The sequence below is a fragment of the Canis aureus genome, chromosome 1 (genome assembly GCF_053574225.1).
Source record: "Canis aureus isolate CA01 chromosome 1, VMU_Caureus_v.1.0, whole genome shotgun sequence".
Classification (NCBI taxonomy): Eukaryota; Metazoa; Chordata; class Mammalia; order Carnivora; family Canidae; genus Canis; species Canis aureus.
In genome coordinates, this window is record NC_135611.1 from 38821574 (window position 1) to 38843082 (window position 21509).

A 21509-nucleotide genomic window follows, 5' to 3' on the forward strand; every position below is an offset into this window, starting at 1 on the left:
GTAGTGAAATTTTCTTAGGAAATTTTGAAGATTAACCAGCAAAAGGATGTATCCCTGTGTTTTGAGAATTTTAGGTAAAGCATTACAAAAGAGCCTTTGTGAACAGATTTGTAGGATTAGTGGGGATTTCATACATTGAGAAAGGGCAAAAGGACTTTCTATTATGTTCAGGTGCACAGCTTTGAGGAAATCTCGCATGTGTAGGGCACTGTATCTGGTTAAACATAGCTAGGTATGTAGTCCAGAGATGATAATTTTAGAAAGGTAGAAAAGGTCTACTTCATTCATGAAAGGCCTTTTTATACAATTATTTTTTTTAATTTTTTTTCTTTTTATACAATTATAAGAAAGTTATATTCTCAACCTTTTTCCAACTTTAAATCATTAAATGAATAACATTATCTGAACAAGATACATTGTAAATGGGTAATTTTTGGTTATTGTAGACCATCATATAGATTAGTTACAGATTGATGAATTTCTTGGTGTATTAATAAGGATCCAGTGCAGGACTAGAAATCACTGTAGGTATTAAGCACAAAGGAATTTAATTCAGGGATGTAGCTGTTTACAAAATACCAAGGAGTGCTAGAACTATTGAGTTTCAAGAATTACGATTACTGCCATACAACTGCCTCTCAGCACATGATTCTCAGGAGTAGAGCTTAGAATGCTGTCATAAGTACCTCTTGCCTTGAACAACACCCTTGTCAGTAAAAACAGCAACAGAAAGATGATCTGTGCCTCCCTTTTGCCTGCAAATTTTAAGCATATCCAATTGGTAGAAATTTCTTTTCATCTGGAACTCTAGCTGTGGAAGAATCTGGGAAATAGAAGTTTTAGTTTTCTAGAATCTGCAGAACAGGAAGGCATATAGGAGAATGTAGAAGAGGATGCTGAATAATAGTTGATTAAATCCAGTACACTATAACTCTACACCCTTTCCCCAGATATATGTAGCACAGAGTATCACTAAAAATTTAGGAAGTATTTGGTAGAAGATAGGAAGTCCTTAAGGTCTTCCAAGTAAGATAATGATATGATTTCTCTTGGCTTTGAAAAGATAACTCTAGTGGCAGCTAGGAATTGATTTGAAAATTTAGTAATAATGGTTTAAATTAGGCCCAAGCCTTGAGGAGAGAGAGAAAATTAGGAATATCTGATTGTTAATTAACAGTAAATTCTCACATTTTATGTAATTCTTTTGTTCATTTAATGAATTACTTATTAAGTAAAAGATAGTGTGATATTTCCTGAGACTATAAAAGTGATGATGCATTTTGTCATGTTGAGCTGATTCATTGGTGATACAGGCATATAGATGAGCATATTGGTTCATATGTCTTTATGGATTAAATACACATATGTATCTATACCCTTGTTTATGGATGATTAATTTCAACATTACGTAGACTGTATGTGTTCTTCTGTTAAAATTGTTAATAGTTAAATCTTTTAAATTTGGTGCTTGACTGTAAAATGTTTGACAGACAGCTGCTAAAGCTAAATAGTGAATAGGATATATGTATCACTTCCTAACACTTAACATGTTACATTTTTTTAAGTCCCTTAAGCAAATAAGGAAATTATTGTGTCCTAGTAACAGCTTTGTGTAGAATATCTACTTTTAAGTCCTGTAGAGGGAATTAGAATACAATTCCATTTAGTGACACCCTGAGGGAATTCAACTTAACTATCTATCTATCCAATCTATTTATTTCTAGTACATTAGATTCAGTCATACATCAAAAGGTATCTGAAAAGGTACCTTTTCAGGCCCAGTTTAATATACCATTCTTATAATATCTGATCTCACTAGTCTTTACTGAGTTTTAATGTTTTTCATATGAGTCTCAACTCTGTTACTTTAATTATTTTCAGTATAACATTATGCTTTAATATGTCAGCACATAAACTTAAATTAATTTGGTCCTGGTATCAATAAAAACTGAAGTCACCATCATTATTATGATCTATATTACCTTAAAATAAAAAATTTTGTTTGCTCACAGTTCTGTGGGTCAACACTTGGGTTGAGCTCAGCAGAAGTGGTCTTTCGCTGTAGTCACTTATGCAACCATAGTTATCTGGCTGCTCAACTGGATTGGATGATCTAGCTTGCCTTACATGTCTATTGGTTGATGCTGGCTGTGGGCTGGGCCAGATTCTCCCAACAGAAAGTCTGGGCTTCATCACATGGCACCTGGGTTCTAAAGGTATAAGAAACAGGGCAAGCCCCAAGGTGCACGTGCTTTTCAAATCTTTGCTTGTGGCAGAGCTGCTAATGCCTCAGTGGCCAGTGCAAGTCACAAGGTCCTAGAATCAGTATTGGGAGAGACTCTACAAGGAGGAGGATACAGGGAAGGAGATGAGATCTCTTGGGGGACATTGGTGAAACTTTCTCTTTTCAAGTTTCTTTGCATCTGTTTTGATCTGAACTCTTTAAATTTGAAATCTCTTTGTCCCATGGCTATTCAGTGCCATTTGTTTCATGACTACTTTTACTGGAAAATACTTTCTATCATGGCTCACTTTCTTAGAATCATTAAGAATAAATCTCTCTTTTCAGTCTTTCTTTCTCTCCTTATGTGTGTACAAACACACACACACACACACACACACACACAAATACATATATACACATTGATCAGGGAGCCCAACATGGGGGCTCAGGATTCTGAGATCATGACCTGAGCCTAAGGCAGATAGATGCTTACCAACTGAACTACCCAGCTGCCCCAGATTTTTTTAACAAGGAAATAAGTCATATAACAAATATTGAAAGAACCCATTAAATATAGTAAGTCTAGTTTGTCTCAACAACCAGTTTTATATCTTGGTGACTGAATAAATTACCCACAAATTTATGATCTTACAATTCTTAGTAGTTATATTCATTGAATTGCTTTTCTAGTAGTATGTTTTGGGGAACCACATTTTCTTATTGGCCTTTCTGTAAATCACTGGCATGGTATTTTATTTGGTTGCAACATGGGATTTTAGTATTCTATTTCTATTCCCACTTGTTCAGAGCCATTAAAATTTGCTAATTAAGAAATTCCCAATTCTAATAAGAACCATTTGACTTCCCCCCTCTTCAACTGAATCGAATAATGAGGGAAGTTAAGGAGTAGAGTAATTTTTAAATGTGGTTCATTATACAAATACATGCCTGTTATTTCTATACAAAACTCATTCTAGGGACCATGATTATGTTAAAGTCTTGGTGCTGGATAATTAAGTGAACATTTTAATTAAGTTCCTTCTTAAAATGTTAAATAGTAGTTTGTTTTCACTTCAAAAAACAAAGATGCTTAACATTTTTCAGCAATATAAGTTGGTTTTATAATTGAGAAGAAAACTTAATGATGGTAGCTAATATTGAAAGAGTAAATCTAGGGAAAAGTTCCGTACTTTTTGCTGAACATTTAAGAATTTATTCTTATTTCGTTTCTCTAAATATTTGAGAAACAGCTGCAATATGCTGTTGCACTGGGAATAGAAAATATTGTATGAATATATCCAAAATCTCTGCTATTGAGATAACTTTAAGATTTTGAAGCATATTATATAAATAATTTTGTTAGTAGTAAAATCGAAGATAGGTCATGTAATTGTATTAAGCAAGTCAGTAACTACCGCTTTTGTAGAGTGAAGAATAAAAGAGAATTGCAGGGGCGCTTGGGTGGCTCATCTGTTGAGTGTCTGCCTTTGGCTCAGGTCATGATCCTGCGGTCCTGGGATGGAGTCCTGCATCCAGCTTCTTGTTCAGTGGGGGGTCTGCTTCTCCCTCTCCCTTTGCCCCTCTTCCTGCTCCTGCTATCTCTCAAATAAATAAATTATTTTATTTTATTTTTTTTTAAAAAGGGCAATTGCAAAGTGGTAGAAGAGATCAGGAGGTTGTGTATTTCTTTTTTTTTTTTTTTTTTTGGTCATCTGGTCATTATTTTGGCTTATGCTGAAATTGTCTTTGAATTTTCAAGACATTTAGCTCTATTCATGTTTTAGTTTACAAATCATTTTGAATGAAATGGTTGTTTTATGATAGTTATTTCATTGTTCATTTTATATCTGGCTTGTTATTGCTACTTTTAGGTACTTCAGATAGTTAAAATTTGTGCTTAGTAACTCCTAAGAAATATAAAAGTCTTGGGATCATGTGAGTATTAGACTCATAATTTGTGGCTTTTAACAGTTGAATTTGTGATGTAAAGTAGTACAGTGATTGACATAGCCAGATTTGAAACACATACTAACTTTAAACTCCTCTTCTTTCTATCAAGCCATGCTGTTTATTTACTGTAACACCTTATGTTTGACATAGAAGTTGAATTTGCATTTTCAGTACATAAATCTAGTTGTATGTCATTTTTGCCTCTCCTAAATTATTTATCATGATAACCCTCTAATGCAATTAATAAAATTTACAGACATTTTTCTAATTACCTTTTTGGATATATTTTCTCTTACAGGGTTACATTTTGCCATCTGCCTTTCCAGAGTAAGTGGCTCTATGTGGGCACTGAGCGAGGTAATATACATATTGTCAATGTGGAGTCCTTCACACTCTCAGGCTACGTCATTATGTGGAATAAAGCCATTGAACTGTGAGTTTGAGCACATATTCTGTATCTGAAAGTATCAGTCCCATATAGGATATCTTTATATAATAGCTAATCAGCAGATCCATGTGGAATTAAATATGTCAGATATTCTTGATATTAAACACCGTTTATTAGCCTTTTCTAAACGTTATCCTAGTAGCAGTTTGTAAATTTAAGTGCTTTATAATACAGATAGATATGTGAACATATGCATATATGACGTGTATGAATGTACAAACTGTAGCACAAGTTTAATGAAACAGTTCTTTGGTGAAAAACACTCCAGTTTTTTTTTTTCTGTATTTTTATCTTCTGGTTATTTTTCTTCCAAATGCTGCACATGCCCCACTAAATTGATTTCACAACCCACTGATGTGTTGCCACCAATGTTTAGAAAACATTGATCTAATCCATTACTTGATGTGTTTTAATAATCAACAAATATAATGTAAATGTTTGCAATGTAACATTACAGAATTTGAAAGTTAATTGTCTTTAATTTTGATAAAATGATTGTTTTCATTTAACAGTAACAAGAACAGGGCTGGGCTGAGCTATAAGGCCCTAAGGATCTTTAGCACTAACTTTGCACTCTGTTTTAGAATCTTATCTTTACATCTCATCTCAATTTTTTCTTATATTATTTAGATGTAAAAATCAAAGGATATCAGTAAGATTCATTTTTGGTATTTCTTTTTTTTTTAAAAAATGGTTCTGTATTGTTGCATTGCACAGAATTTGACATAAAGATAAATTTGTAGCATCTCTCTTAAGTACCAGCAATAATGTATTATGGCTGGCTTTCCTTCCTGTGGCAGGGATGTATATCTCAGTTTCTTGGTACATGGTGTGCGTTTTTGCTGTTCTGAGTTGATCACAACATCCAGTGGTAGTGCAGATGTCTGTATAGTTTCACAAAGGTTTCTCATGAAGTGGACTGGCGGTGTCTCAACCCTTGGAATTTATGAATGAATAGTAAGGTGCTTATTCCTACTGTATAGGCATAAGTTCAGCTCCATTCTTAGCCGTATGACTTGTTTTTCTCTGACCAAGTACAGTGGCATTACTTCTGTTGACATTTTAAAAGAACATAATAGAATTTTTCCTATGTTTCATGTGAGCTATGGACCTGGATGAATGCCCCAATTGGAGGCAAGGGTTGAGTAAAGTAAGATAGCAATATTTTAGATGGTGCTTTATTTAAAAATATTAATTCTGAGAATTATAGTGTGAGAATAGGGGTGTTTTTGATGCTAAAATACAAAATTGAGGATTCTTGCCTATATCAAAAGTATACTTGTATCAATGTCACTGTATTTTTTTGATTCTTGTTTTTTTTTTTTTATTTAAATTCCAGTTAGTTAACATACAGTGTAATATTAGTTTCATGTGCACACCCAATATGGTATTTCAACACCTCAGTACACCCAGTGCTCATTACAAATGCACTCCTTAATCCTGATCACCTATTAACCCATCCACCCACCCATAGTTTTACTCTGAGTCCTATCTTATCCATATTAAGAACTATACATCTCTAATTAATCACTTACTGAATCTTTTCCTCTTTTATAAATGTATCTTTATTTTCCATTCATTGTCTTCATTGTGATGAATATATAGTTGAATTGAAATTTTTAATTGAGAGAAAAAAAACCCTGCTAACTTTTCTATTTTAGGTCATCTAAATCTCACCCAGGACCAGTTGTCCATATAAGTGATAACCCAATGGATGAAGGAAAGGTAGAATTTAAAAAATATATATATTTATTAAATGCATACATTTTGGTATTTTTATAAATATACGAACCGTTCCAGTACCACATACATGTACCTTGCAAAATTGAGATTTCTAATAAAGGTTGTACATCAGAAATGTTCACTGGTTTATACATTATGAAGAAAAAGTGAAAGGATTAGAATCATTTATAGTTTTAAAGAACAAAAAACCCTAAGACAAATAAAATTTAATAAGCACAATTAAAAGTTATTAATTTACTTTTGGCTTATTAAGATTTTCTGGTAATCCTGGCAAAAACTGTTTTGGTTTTGAATTATTTTTAACACTTTAGTTATACAATTTTTTGTAGCATTTATCACATAATGCCTTACATTAGAGTTGTCTGTATCTCATCTCCCTTAAACTTTTCTTCATAGATATTATCTTAGATTAATAATGTAGATATTTTTTAAAAATAATATTTCATTTTTTATATTCAAACTAGTTTCATAAATCAATATTTAGTTATTAGGTTTGTTAATACATTTAAAAATAATAAAATTTCCTTTTCCATGAATCTCTTTCCTAATTCAAATGTCTCTGAAGTAGTTCTATTTAATGATACTTTTCTACTTACTTAATTTTTTATACTAGCCTACATAAACATTAGAAAGTTTATTACTATCAGAAATCAGTGAAATGAGATTTCTAGATTTTGTGAAGGTTTTTTTCTTCCCTCAGTTGGTGGGAGTGGTCCAGCCTGTATGTTATGTTAACATTATTCTCTTATTTGCCACTAGGAAAACAAAAGGATAGCTATACTGTTTGAAGTTTGCTTGTAATCAGACAGATGTATGTTTTGAGAGAAACTTCACAGGAAGCAAGTTATAGTCACCTGTACCTCTATTTTCTTTGCTATAAAGTATTTGTTTAGAAGCCAAGACTTTGGGTGGAAGGCATGGCAAGAAGGTTGCATCTTCCCTCCCTTCTACCTGGATTCAGTCTCTAAGACATTTCAGTCCTTTCTTTGAAGTGTCTCTTTTCTATTCAATGTCATTATGACCACTAAAGTTTAAGGTATTCCAACCCATTCATGAGCCATTTCCACATCAGTCTTCCTAGAATGCTGTTTTACTACTATTGCTCTCCTGTGGGAAAGCTTTCAATGATTCTGCAGTAGCTGACAAATAAAAGTTTCCTTAAAACATGGCCTTAGGTTTCATTGTATTTCAGAACATCTTTACTTGAATGTTGTGCTGAAGCAAATAGTTTCCCAAAAGTGAGCTACTCTTTATTACCTCCATACCTCCTTTCTGTGAGTCCCTCTGTTTGGAATGCTTTCCCACTTTTCTCTCTCTGCTGAATTCCTACCCACATTTTGTGGCTCAGATTAAATGTTTATCTTTCATGACATCTTTGCTGACCATCCTGACTAAAAATGCTTTCTCTCACTTCCAAATTCATTAGCATTTTAGTTGTATGAGTTTTATAGTTTTTGTCACATATTGTCATGTATTAGAAATGTGTATATGTCTCACCTTCCCTGAACTTGAAAGACTCCTATAGCATAGAGATAATATTTATAAAGGTTTATGTTTCTCACAGCATCCAACGTATAAATAATAATGCCTCAATATAGACTTAATTTATTATGTAAATAAATTATATAAAACTGCTTATTTTCATCATAATTTTTTGAAACTTGTTATTCTCCTTAGTTCCCAGAATTAATCTCATTCAAACATTTTTGAAATACTAGAATAGATCAAATTGTCTAACCTTTGGTTTCTAATAGAAAAATCCACTTTATATCAGTGACTCTCCACTGTTTCCAAAAATCTTTGTGACAGTGTGTCGCTAAAGAAAGGTATAAGGTGACAGGGCAGGTTCCTCCAAAGCTAACCTTACAGTAGCTGCCACAACATTAAGCAAAGGTTTTAGCTAGGGAAGGTTAGGTATTAGTGTAAAATTGCTCATGATGCTAACAGTAAAAACTACCACTCACTGAATTCTGCTTTGTTTTGGGCACTGTGCTTTCTACCTCTTATGCACTATTTTATTTGATCATTTAACAATTTTTAAGTTATTTATCTGCTGTAATTTACAGATGATGAGACAGAGACTTGGTGTCATTATATGTTCCAGAGGTACAAAGCTAGATGTTGATGGAGCTGGGATTTTGAATATTGATTGCTCTGATTTCAACCTCAGAATTATTAATGTTGTAGAGTTATATTCATATTTGGTATACTTACTAATGCTTTTTATGAGAGAAAAAATAAAAGGAAACTTAGTCAACAGTATATAAATTAACATCTCTGAATTATAAAAGATTCTAATAAGAATAAACATTGAAAGAATTTCCCAAGTTTAAATGAGAGAGAGAGAGAGATTGAGAGTTCAGCTAAAGAAAAAGCCATTATTGTGTGCTGACACTTCATATTAAAAAATATACAGAGTACTGTTGGAGTACATGGAAATGAGATTGATTTACATTTGGTAGGTCAAGGAAGGCTACCCAGAGGAAGTGATAGCTAAGACAACATTGGAAGGATTAGTGGGATTGATCAGGTAAAGAGGATGACTTCAGATATGGCCCAGGTAGGAAGACAGCAAAGATAAGAGAAAGCATGAACTGAAAGATGTGCTGGAGTGTACTGGTAAGAGGCATGTGACAAGGGACAAGGCTGTAGAGGTAAGCAGAGGTCAGACCATGATAAATCTTCTAGGTCATGTTACTCAGTTTGTACTCTATCCTAACAGTTATAGTAAGGCATTAAAAAAATTTTTTTTGGCATTAAAAATTTTTTAAATAAAAGCATGAATTACATGATCATGCATTTTAGAATTGGTAAACACTAGCTATAGTCGGGAATGGATTTAAAAAGAGCAAGACTGGAGTCAGGGAGACCAGGGGACCAGAAGAGAAAACTTTGTGCCTTAAACTAGAAGAGAGGTATTGGGGGTGGGGGAAAGTAGAAAGATAATAGAGTGTAGTTTTAAAATTGATGATTTTACCTGACAAGGGAGACAGTAGAGTTAAGGATGACCCTCCCACCCCAAGGTTTTTGTCTGAGTGACTTAATGAGCACTAGGGAATACTGAGAGAGACATTGCAGTTAGGGAACACCAGAAAACGAGGGCAGGGAAAAAATAATGAATTCACTTTTAGACACATTTACATTGACATTCTTGTGGAGTAGATAAAGGGAGCTGTTGCCACTGGAATTATGGGTCTGAATCTTATGAGAGGAATCTAGTCTGGATTAGAACCTTCAGTAGATATATGAGTAAATGATATTGCCTGATAATGTGTTGAATTAGGAAAGTTTATAAACTCTAAAGCATACACAAATGTTAATTTTTATTAGTAATTTATTATGTCATATTAATGAAAATGTATACTCAGGACTTCAAAATGATACTACTTTCTTTCTCAATGATTAGTTATATATGTTAAGTCCCTAATCATCAAAGACATATAAACATGCAGTGCAGTATTCTCATTTGTCTTTCCTGTGATTGGCAATGCGATGTTTAATTATAACTTTATGCTTGAAGCATATGAATAATAGTTATCTTTATTGTCATCAAATAAATGTTTCACATAATTAATATCAATCCTAGGTCATGTGGCATTTTCTTTTCTTACAGCTTTTGATTGGCTTTGAATCTGGAACAGTAGTGTTATGGGACCTCAAATCAAAGAAAGCCGACTACAGATATACATATGATGAGGTAATAACATTGTTTTTGCTAATCAAACATTTTTATCATTTTTCTAATTCAGAGCAACTTCTCTAAGAAATTGGTGATTTTAGTTGAGGCAACTTTTGTAATTGCAATTAAAGACTTTTTTACTTTTATATAATAGATAATCACATAGCTCAAAAGATTAAAAAAGAATCTCTTTTCCACCTCTATCATTTGGCTATCCAGTCCCTTAACTGCTGGTACCAGTGTTCCCAGTTTCTCATTCTTCTAGAGGCATTCTGTCATTTACAAGCAAATTAATAAATGTATCCTAAATAAATAAATCCTATTTTTTATTATAGACATGATAGTACACCGTAGACAGTAATAGTTTTGCTTGCTTTAGGATCCAAATAAAGATTAATTGTGATTGATTGGTGTCTTCTAAGTCTCTTAAACTGTAGGCCTCTCCTCTTACTCTTTGCTTTCCCTTTCTTCATTCCTTCTTTTTTGGCCATGTATTTGTTAAAGGTAGAGTTTCTCAAAGACTAGATTTTTCTGGTTCCATCCCTCTTGTGTTTCACATCTTTTTTTTGTCCTTAGATTTTCTATAAACTGGTTTACTGAGGCTTGATCAAATTCGGATTCATTTTTCATTTTAAGCCAGACTTCTTAAATGATGCTGGTACCCTTATATCAGTTGGAGAGTTCATGTCTGTGAGGTTAGCAGCCAGTGCTGTCAAGGCCTAGATTTATCAATGCATATAGGTTGCAAAATGAAGATGTTCTGATTCTGTAATTCCGCTCAGACACTTGATAAAAAAAAGAAAACTTCTCACCTGCTTTTTGGTTAAATAGTATAGTTAATAAAGGAAAGAATAAATGATTCTTTCCTTTTATTTTAGTGTTTACTCTAAAGGAGTGTTCTGTAGTAATTCCAGTGGTGACCAATTTGTTCTTGCTTTTAGTTTCACTATGTACTTGAAAATTTAAACATTTGTGCTTCGGTACATTGAAGTTGTTGTCCTTATTGATTTTCAAATTCTCCTATTTTGGTCCATGAGCCTCCTCTTCTTGATTCCTGTGTTCTTTGGTGATAATAGTCTTGGATATCTTCCTTTCTGTTATTTTAAAAGTATAACTATTAATCTTGTATATTTTTGTTTCAAATTTAGAATAATTTTTTTTTTCTTAGGAATTGTGGCTTCTTCCAGTGTGAAATGGTATCTGGTAACTGTAATCTGGGGATTAGTAGGGTCATGATTTCTAATTCAATGATTAGAACTAGGAAGTGTATGTGGTTTTGCTTGCTTATAAGATAAAATATGTCATGTCTTTGTAATGATGCTTTCAGTTACTTAAAACAGCAGACTATATTGAGTAACTATAATAATACTTGGTATAGTTTATAAATATGTGCATGTGATCTTTGTAAGCATGGCTAAAAAAGAATGTCCCTTGTTTTCATAGCTGCATACTTTTTTTTCATACTTTCTGTTTTTAAGGTTTTTGGTTACTAAGCACTGTGTGATTCACTTATCAAGATCTTAAAAGTATTTAAGAAAAAGATCTTAAAAGTATAAAAAACAATATTTTAAATGAAAGGTCCTTTTAATTTCATTGGAAGTTTTGTCCTATAAGTCTATATTAAAATCAGAGCAGGTTTTAAAAATTCCCTTTTTTTGTTTTGCTTCTTATAAATTTAAATATTAACCTTGGCTTTAGCCATTATGGAGTCACAGGGAGTGGATTTATCCTCTTGCCTTAAGCAAATACACTGGAAAAATAAATAAAACAACATTTTTTAGAAATTAGCAGGTATTAAGAGCAAAAATTCCAACTGCTGGGGTGCTGTCCATTTCTGTTAGGAAGGACGTTGGGTTTCAGGTAGGTATTAAGGAGAATAATTACCGTGACTTCAAGTGCTTTGACGAAACCTCAGATGCGAGGCCTCTAGCCGAGGATCTGCAATTTCATATTGTTGGAGCCTTTGCTGTATCCCTGGGGGTTGCAGCTTTCTATAAATTTGCTGTGGCTGAACCAAGAAAGAAGGCATATGCAGATTTCTACAGAAATTATGATTCTATGAAAGATTTTGAGGAGGTAAAGAAGGCTGGTATCTTTCAGAGTGCAAAGTGAATTTGGAATATAAAGAATTTCTTTGGGTTGCGTTTCGTTGAAGCTTGTCACTGACTGTCCTGTGTTCCTGAGCTATGAAACACAAACACTGGGTTATGGAATAGTTTCTCTTAATAAACAACTAAAAAAAAAAAAAAGAAAAGAAAAAAGAACAGAGATTCCATAGAGGGGAGACAAACAAGGTAGCCATTTAGTTGCCTTAGCTTATGGCCTAGAGGTTTTCAAGGTCTCTACATAAAGGAGAAACCTAGGTGGAAGCTCAATAGTCTCTTTGGGTTGAGGAGACAGAATAGAGAAACTGGGTAAGCCAAGATATTTGTAGCCTATAAGGCACTATACCAAAGGACAGGGAACTACCTAGAGAGAGTGTTAAAAATATATAGGGAACCCCCCACCCTGAGTCTTCAGTAAATACTGATTAATGTGTGGGTGTGAGGCTTTGAAAAGATCCACTAGAAAGGAATAGGTAAAACAGTTGTCACAGCACACAAGGCCAAGAATAGCTCACATTTGCAATAGAGTGGAGAACACCTTGTAATGCACAGGACATCAGGAAGAGTACTCAGAAAGGTATTGCCTTAGTAGTGGGGCTTCCCTAACCCTACACTAAAGACTCACCTACCTGGATTAACAAAGCTTAAAAGCAAGCCTTGAGAAGTCTAAACTGTTTTCAGATAATACAACTATTCTAAAAGGTTCAAAAGTATTCTAAAGAATATAATAATAACCCACCATAAATTTCATAATAATTAGCATCCAGATAAAAATTTGAGGCATAGAAAGCAGCCAGAAAGTATGATGCAAAATAAAAAGAAAATCCAGTGAATAGAATCAAACTCAGAAATGACACATGATACAATTAGTAAACAAGTATATTAAAATAAATGTTACTAAATAGGTTCCATATGCTCCAGAAGGTAAATGAAAGCATAAACATGCTGAGAAAGGACAAGGAAGAATTGAAAAACCCAAGTGGAATCTCTAGAGATGAAGTAAAATGAGATAAAAAATACTCTCCTCAAATCAAAAGGTTTGATCTTGCAGAAGGAAAGATTGATGAACTTGAAGGCATAGCAGTGAAACTACTCAATATGAAAGATGGGCAGAAAAGGACAGAAAGAGTGAACTGTGGTTCAGCTTCAGGCAGACTAATGTTTGTGTAATAATCCCAGAAGAGGGAACATGGAAAGTATATTTGAAGAAATAATGACCTAAAGTTTTCCAAATTTGTTGAAAAATATAAACTCTATAAATTAATAGGGTGTATAGAGATCACAGAAGTTCTGTGTACTCAAAGCTGAAGGAAAATGAAGGAAAGCTATATAAAAGTACATATTTCAGTTACTTAAAATTAGAACTAGTGATACAGAAAATCTTAAAAGGCAAGCGGGGGGGGGGGGGTGAAGGGAACACATTAAATACTGAGTAACAAATATAAAAATAACAGCAAATGATTTCTTTACAAACAGTGCAAGCCAGAACACACTAGAACAATACCTTTATGGTACTGAAGGAAAAAAATTGTCAACTTAGCATTTTATGTTCAAAAAATTATCTTTGAAAACAAAACAAAAATGCTTTTACACACATTAAAAACTCAAAGAATTCCTCACTTGCAGACCTTCGCAGCAAGCCACATTAAAAAGGTTTTCATGCAGTAGGCAAGTGATATAATTGGAAATATGATCTACTCAAAGGAATAAAGGACACCAGAAATGGTAGATATGTTGTAGATAGGTATAAAAGCTTTTTAATTTTTTAAATTCTCTTTAAAAGATAATCACAGGAATTAGAAGTGATAAAAATGCATTGTAAGATTTCTGACATGTAGGATTAAAATCAGACAATAGTAGCACAAAGGTCAGGAGACAGAATCTTTTTGTAAGGTTATTATACTGTACCTGAAGTGTTAGAATATTACTTGAAGGTGGACTATGATAAAGATTTATGCGATAAATCCTAAAGGAAATACAGTTACCCAAATAGGTAAGCCAAAGAGGAATATAAAATGAAATTTTAAAAATACTCAATCCATGGGCAGCCCTGGTGGCTCAGCGGTTTAGTGCCACTTTCGGCCCAGGGCGTGATCTTTGAGATGCGGAAACAAGTCCCACGTCGGGCTTCCTGCACGGAGCCTGCTTCTCCCTCTGCCTGTGTCTCGGCCTCTCTCTCTCTCTGTGTGTCTCTCATGAATAAATAATTAAAATCTTAAAAAATTCAATCCAAGGTAGGCAGAAGAGGAAAAGGGGAACAAAGAACAGATGGGGGAGATAGAAAAAAAAATAGCAGGGCAACAGATTTAGATCAGCTATGTCAGTGATCATATTAAATGCAGTCATTTAAATACCCCAAATAAATGGCAGAGATCTTCAAATTAGATCACAAAACAAGATCAGACTCTACGCTATTAGAAACCCACTTTAAATATAAAAACCCAGAAGTGTTAGCAAAAAGTAAAAGCACCAAATTAGAAGAGTGCTAAAATGGCTGTATTGATATCTGAGCACTCTCTTCAACATCAGGGTGCCATTCAAGGACATGTGGAACATTCACCAAAATGGACCTTAGTTTGTGCCATAAAATAAGTCATTATAATTTTAGAAAAATTGAAATTATTAAAAATATGTTCCTTTAATATAGAATTTTAAATTGATAAGATGATAAATTACATAGATAATTGATAGATGAAAAATCTACAAATTGAAAGTGAAACAATATAATTTTAAATGACCCATGAGTCAAAGAAGAAACAGAAAATGAAAACGTATTTTAAACTTAAAAAAAGTGGTAATATGATATGGAGGTCTATGAAATGCTACTGAAGTATTCAGTGTGGCATTAAGTGTTTGTGTTAGAAAATGAGAAGTCTCAAATCAATGGCCTCAGCTTCCACCATGAACAAGAAGAGCAAATTAAAACCAGAGTAAGCGGTAGAATGGAAATAACAAATTAATGAAATAGATATCATAAAAACAATAGTGAAAATTGGTAAACACACAGTCACAGGGATAGCAAAAAGGAGAAAAGGCATAAATTACCATAACAAGCCCGAAAAAGGAGATATTACTTCAATTTTTAGAGAAATGCAAAAAGACTGGTAAAGAAATACGTGCAATTTCATACTAGTAATTCAACAATTTAAATAAAGTGGGCAAATGCCTTACAAGACACCAAATTCCTTAAAAGTACCAAATCTCATTCGAGGAGAAATAGTTAACCTGAGTAGCTTTATATTTATTAAAGAAATTAAATTTTTAATGAAAATGTTTCCCATGAAGAAACTCCAGGCTCAGAGGGCTTTTTATTAAATAGTACTCACAGTACCCAAACTCATTCCAGAAATGGAGGAGGGCACACTTCCCAGTTCATCTTGCAAGGGCAGCATTATCTTCATATCAAAGCCTGACAAAGAAATTATAAAAAAGCTACAGACTAGTGAACAGATATGCAATAGAGAGGCAAAGTCATAAAATTTATTCTTAATAAATAATAACATAAAATGACTAAATCTTATGTTTAATAGTGCTGTGGATATAAGATCTAACTTCTAACTTCACCTGTTCTTAAGCAAACTAAGTGAAAATTTCTGGCTATATTTCTGTGAGTTCATTCATGCTCTTTTATGCTCTTGGTTCATATAAAAATGCTTTATATTTGATTCTTAATGCAGATTGCCAAGTGTGTAATTTTAGAAATTGAAGAAATTATTAATTCTCACTAGTTAGGGTTAAAACTTTAAGAGCTTCACAAAATCCCACCCCTACAACAGCCCTTCCCCCAACATTTACTTTCTACCAAGGATGTATTACTCCAGTCAAATTCATTTTTATTAAACTGGGGCAAATAGTGTTATAATATCAATTCTGAACATTTCCAATATAATAAAAGTTCTTGGTGCATTTTTAATTGTTGATTTGGTTTCTTGAGGATGATTTACATGGGTGGGAGTAATGGAAACAGAAATTCATCTTTACCCTTAACCTTTAGTTGCTTTGTGTAGCCATAGTTAGTACTTTTTGAATTGACAAACTCCCCTGGTTTTATGTCTAAATAATAGATTTTCAGTGTACTTGAATAGTATCCCTAATTTTCTACAGAAATTTTCTGCATAGGGTATTTCAATCTATATAAACTTACATTTCTGCAATGAACATTTCATTCCTTTTAGGCTATAAATAGTATTAAGATATTAGTACTCTTTTTTATAAGTAATATGTTGGCAGAAATAAAATATAGCATTATTGATGTTTTAAGACAGTAATTTAGTACTTATCAAAGCTATTTTAATGGTTACTCTTTGTCATATCTAGAGTTGATCAGTGACTTTTTTATTCTGGTTTCATGTTGTTTTTTTCTAGTAAACTGAGAAACCACAGATAGAAATATAGGTAATAAAAAAGTTCGTACATTGCTAGCTCTTGTGAGTACATTTATCTCAAAACTGTCAGTCTTTTAAAAAAGAATATTGAAATAATATGTTTAACTCACAGCATTGGACTCCTTAACAGCTTTTAAAAAATTATGTTTTATCCTATAGATACTCACTGAAGCATTTATTCCTTTAAGGTCTTTCTTTTCAATGTTTAGAGAGGTGCTTTTAATTTTTACAACAGCTTATTTTCTGTTAATTTTCTCTCTTCCTCTCCCCTCCCTCCCCTCCCTTCCCCTCTTCTCCCCTCTTCTTCCCTCTCCTCCTCTTTCCTCTCTCCCCAAGGATGAAACAGTACTTAGAAAAATGGATAATTTGTTCACATTTTCAAAATTTCTAAGAGAGTTCCATTTGGATTCTTTTTTTTAATGGAAATGGCAGTGTTTTCAGTTTATGCCTGTTAATACTTTTAAGTTATAAATCACTGAATATCCAATATATAATAATTTTGTCAACTATTTTACAAAAATGTATTATTCTATACTTATCTTAATTATACAGTATTACTGTTGTCTCCTTCCTACAATGGAAATATTAAAATGTTCATAAGTTAAAATACTAGGGCCAAGGCTGTACAATTTAATGTATTATTCAAATATACAAGAAATAATCCAGTGCTCTATGCATTTACTTTGTTATTTGATAACATGAGAATAATCAAACTAGAGTGTTTTCGATATTTCCTTTCCATGTATATGCAAGCATTATAAATTAAAATCGAAGTGTGTATTATAAAATTTTTTTCTTTTATCATTCAGTAACATTTTTCTAAAGTTTTAGGAATAGTAATTATACTAGCAATCAATATTGCTTTTGGATATAATATTAAGATCTTATTTTCTAGGGAAAGAGAAATAATTTTTGGTATAAGTCTGCTAAAAGAATGTTTATCAGTTTATGTATAATGTAGGAGTAGCTGGACTAAGATTTATATGCAGCCTTTACTATGAAGTGATTCTAATGATACTGATCAGTTTGCAGAATGAGTAAATAGGGAATTTATTTAATTTCCCCAGTAGTTTGAGTTAGTGTGATTGTAAAATTTGATAGGTAAATAGCTAGCTAGCCTGTTATCTTTCCAGAAAATTACTCTTTAAGATGCTCTTGATAAAAATAGCACAGAGCATCTTATATACTACTTTTGCCAGAGCCTAATAATGAGATGTCACAGTTTTAAAAAAGAAAGAAAATTGCAGAAATAAATCATGTATACTGCATGCAAAAGTTTATATTTGGTTATTCTTTTGTGGAGTATTTTCTGGTATTTGTTTCTCTCTGTTATCCAAAATAATTATGAACCCATTGCTCCTTATAATTAGTTAGCATTTATTTTTAGAATAATTAACAACTTAATACTATCTTAAAAGTAAATGGTACTTTTTAAACAAAAATATATGATTTTCTTTAGCAAAGTAGAAATATTCTCTATAAATATACATTTATATATGATATATTTATATGCATAAGATTAGAATGTTTTTATTTATAAATGACACTTAAGACATACTGAAGCTCTCTCTTGTATTTCCTTTATCACTTAAAAAAATATTTAAAAGCTTTGTAAAGCTCTTTAGCTCTACTCCTAGTATACAGAAATAATTTCATCTGTTAAGGCTAATAAAGGGATTATTTTAAGTTTGAGTTTGTGGAATATCGTATGTGTATCTTGGAATAAACTTATTACTGTTACAAGATTTTATTTAGGCGCTGCCTGAATGGCTCAGTTAAGCATCCGACTTTTGATTTCTGCTCAGGTCATGATCTCAGGGTCATTAGGTCGAGCTCTGAGTTGGGTTCCATGCTTAACACAAAGTCTGCTGGAGATTCTCTCTCCCACTGCCCTTCCCTTGTGCATGTGGGCAGTCTCTTTCTCTCTCTTTCTGTGTTTCTCTCTCTTTCTAAATTAAATGAATAAACCTTAAAAAAGGATTTTACTTAGAAATTTGTTAGAGATACTTTGAACTTGAAACATTGTATTAAATATTGGCATTTAGAGACTCAGCTACTTGGCTTTATCCACCTTCATTTATATTTTAAAATATCCATATTGTTTTAAATAATATAAGCGTATGAGGAACCCAAATAAATGGACATTGAACAAGATGATAGGAAATGTTGACTTGTACGAAAGTGGAATTCAGTTACATGGTTTTATACTGTACTTAGCTGTTCTGCCTTCCAGTAGGGCAACTTTTAAAGTCAGTTGACCATTAGGAACTAGAAGTGTATCAACTTGAGTTGAAAAGAAATAATTTAAAGAGCAGAAATAGGGATCCCTGGGTGGCGCAGCGGTTTGGCGCCTGCCTTTGGCCCAGGGTGCGATCCTGGAGACCCCGGATCGAATCCCACGTCAGGCTCCCGGTGCATGGAGCCTGCTTCTCCCTCTGCCTATGTCTCTGCCTCTCTCTCTCTCTCTCTATGTGACTATCATAAATAAATAAAATTAAAAAAAATTTTTTTTAAAAAAATTAAAAAAAAAAAAAGAGCAGAAATAATACTGATTGTGTATAACTTGGTATTTAGATTTTGTGTCTAAAGATGGAATTCTTCACTCTTTTATAGGCTATTCACTCGGTTGCTTGGCATCATGAGGGAAAACAATTTATTTGCAGTCATTCAGATGGCACCTTGACTATATGGAATGTGAGGTCCCCAGCTAAGCCTATGCAGACAATCACTCCGCATGGTAAGAACATATTCCTTTTGAACACTACATAAGTTGTCATGCACAATAAACTCTTGAGTTTGCATTTGGATTTATTTTTGAGGATAAGAATGAATTTTCTTTCATTTTGAGGAAATTATAAATATTTACATGTATAGAAATAAAATGTAACAACCAGGTAATAAAATCTCAACTATATTTACAATTGAAATTTCAAATTTGAACCTTGAGAAAATGGAATATTATATTCTGAATATTGTTTGTCTAGTAGTCCAGAAAGTAAATAATTTTGTGAATAATACAGAACTTGCTGTAAGCCTTTTTCATCCTAAAGTTATCAATTGCAAGTTGCTAATACACACGCACGCGCGCGCACATGCACACACACATATAACAGTGTGCGGAAACACTTTAAACTCTACAGAAGGAAAAAAAAAACAACTCTACAGAAGGTAATTTTATGCATTAAAGTATTATCTCAAAGGTCTCTAAGGATCACTCTAAGTTTAATGATTTTCCAGTAAGACTCACAGAACTCACCAAAATGGTAAAGAGCAAAAATAAGCAAAGGGAAAACATACATGCAATAAAAGTGTAAACTAACCCAGCCTCAAGCTACCAATAGTCCTCTCCCAGTAGAGTGACACAGGACATGCTTACTTCCTCTAGCAATGAGTTATTACAGATGTGTGAGATGTTGTCTACCTTGGAAGCTCATTTGAACCCAGGAGCCCAGAGTTTTTAATTGGAATCAGTCCATGGGTACTGTCTTCTTTAGCACATACCAAAATTTCAGATTCCCAGAAGGAAAGCAGGGATTGTTCATAAATTGTTTTGTTCATACAAACAGCTTAGGCATAGTGTGCCACCCTTATCAGTCTGGAAATGGTGGAAACTATCTCAAAAGCCAGTTACCAGATGCCAACCAAGAGCTAACATTGCAAGCCAACCTTTCTAGGGATAGCAGTTTCAAGTTTGCTGTGTTTTCTGCACAAAATCTATCTATAAAACCCATAAGATTTTATTAAAGTGTTTATGAACTGATTATGAAGACCTTCCTTGAGTTTTGGATGAATCTTAGGAATTTGCATTTCTTATTAATCTGCATTCTCACTCTAAGAGATTCTTAACCAGTGAATTTAGGGAGATTAATGGAACTGTTCTTTACATTTTAGTCTATTGAAGAATATCCTTGTGGTATTGCTAATATTTCATTGTTTGCTTTAAAATTATCAGTGCCTACTTTAAAGAAAATATTGATCCATTCTGAATTATTACAACATAGAAACTAAGGAAAGATAAATCTTTAACTTTAGTATCTGTGGCATAGTGGGTTTTAAACTTTAGTATCTGTGGCATAGTGGGTTTTTAACTTTAGTATCTGTGGCATAGTGGGTTTTTAGAGTTATTTGTTTTCTAGGAAAAATAGTAATTCATAAAGCTACACATTGTGGTATACTTTACCACTGCTTTATGGGAGCAGTGATCTAGAAAAGCCCTTATTTTAAATTTGCTATGGGTCTATGCATGCATCCAGAGGATAGCCCTTACGATTAAGGTTCCAGTTTTTCTTAATATATTTTCATTCTTTATTCTGTTAGTGCCTTGTTCCCTAATTTTGTTGATATTCCTGAGAATTCCCATAAATTTTAGGATTTCCTAAGACCTCTAGAATTTAGGAATCCTGAAAACCAAAAAAGTAGATGATTAGTTTTAAAAACTTTCCAGGGTGCCTGGGTGGCTTAGCAGTTGAGTGTCTGACTTCAGCCCAGCGTGATCCTGGAGTCCCAGGATCGAGTCCCACATCAGGCTCTCTGCATGGAGCCTGCTTCTCCCTCTGTCTATGTCTCTGCGTATCTCTCTGTCTCTCATGAATAAATAAATAAAATCTTAAAAAAAAAAAAAGCAAAAAACAAACTTTCACTTCAAATCCAGAAGAAAATGAACCTAGTATCAAAGGCAGTAAGAATAAATAACATTGGTTTTAGAGTTTTATCTAAATTTTATCTTTTTTTTAATGAGTATCCTTTTTTTTCTTTTGAATCATTTGAGAATAAGCTGTTGACATACTGCCCAGTCACCCCAAAATATTCCGGTATCTATTTCTTACAAACAGGAACATTTTCCTATATCACCCAGTTTTGCCTTTTATCAAAAAGGTGTATATACAGATTACATTTAGTTGTCATGTTTTGTAAGTCTCTTTCGAACTTAAACAGTTGTAGAGCTTTTTCTTGATTTTCATAACTGTCAAATTTT

General features: G+C 33.0%; 1 protein-coding gene across 4 annotated transcripts in view; it reads left to right on the plus strand.

Moving 5' to 3' along the window:
• The window catches only part of STXBP5 (syntaxin binding protein 5), a 167805-nt gene that overhangs the window by 43748 nt on the left and 102548 nt on the right, over nt 1–21509 (plus strand). For all 4 annotated transcript variants that reach the window (XM_077896408.1, XM_077896409.1, XM_077896411.1 and 1 more), the window contains exons 5-8: nt 4473–4607; nt 6284–6347; nt 9979–10062; nt 19148–19271. In XM_077896408.1, the coding sequence (XP_077752534.1) occupies nt 4473–4607; nt 6284–6347; nt 9979–10062; nt 19148–19271 (407 nt within the window). The remainder of the gene's footprint in view (nt 1–4472; nt 4608–6283; nt 6348–9978; nt 10063–19147; nt 19272–21509) is intronic.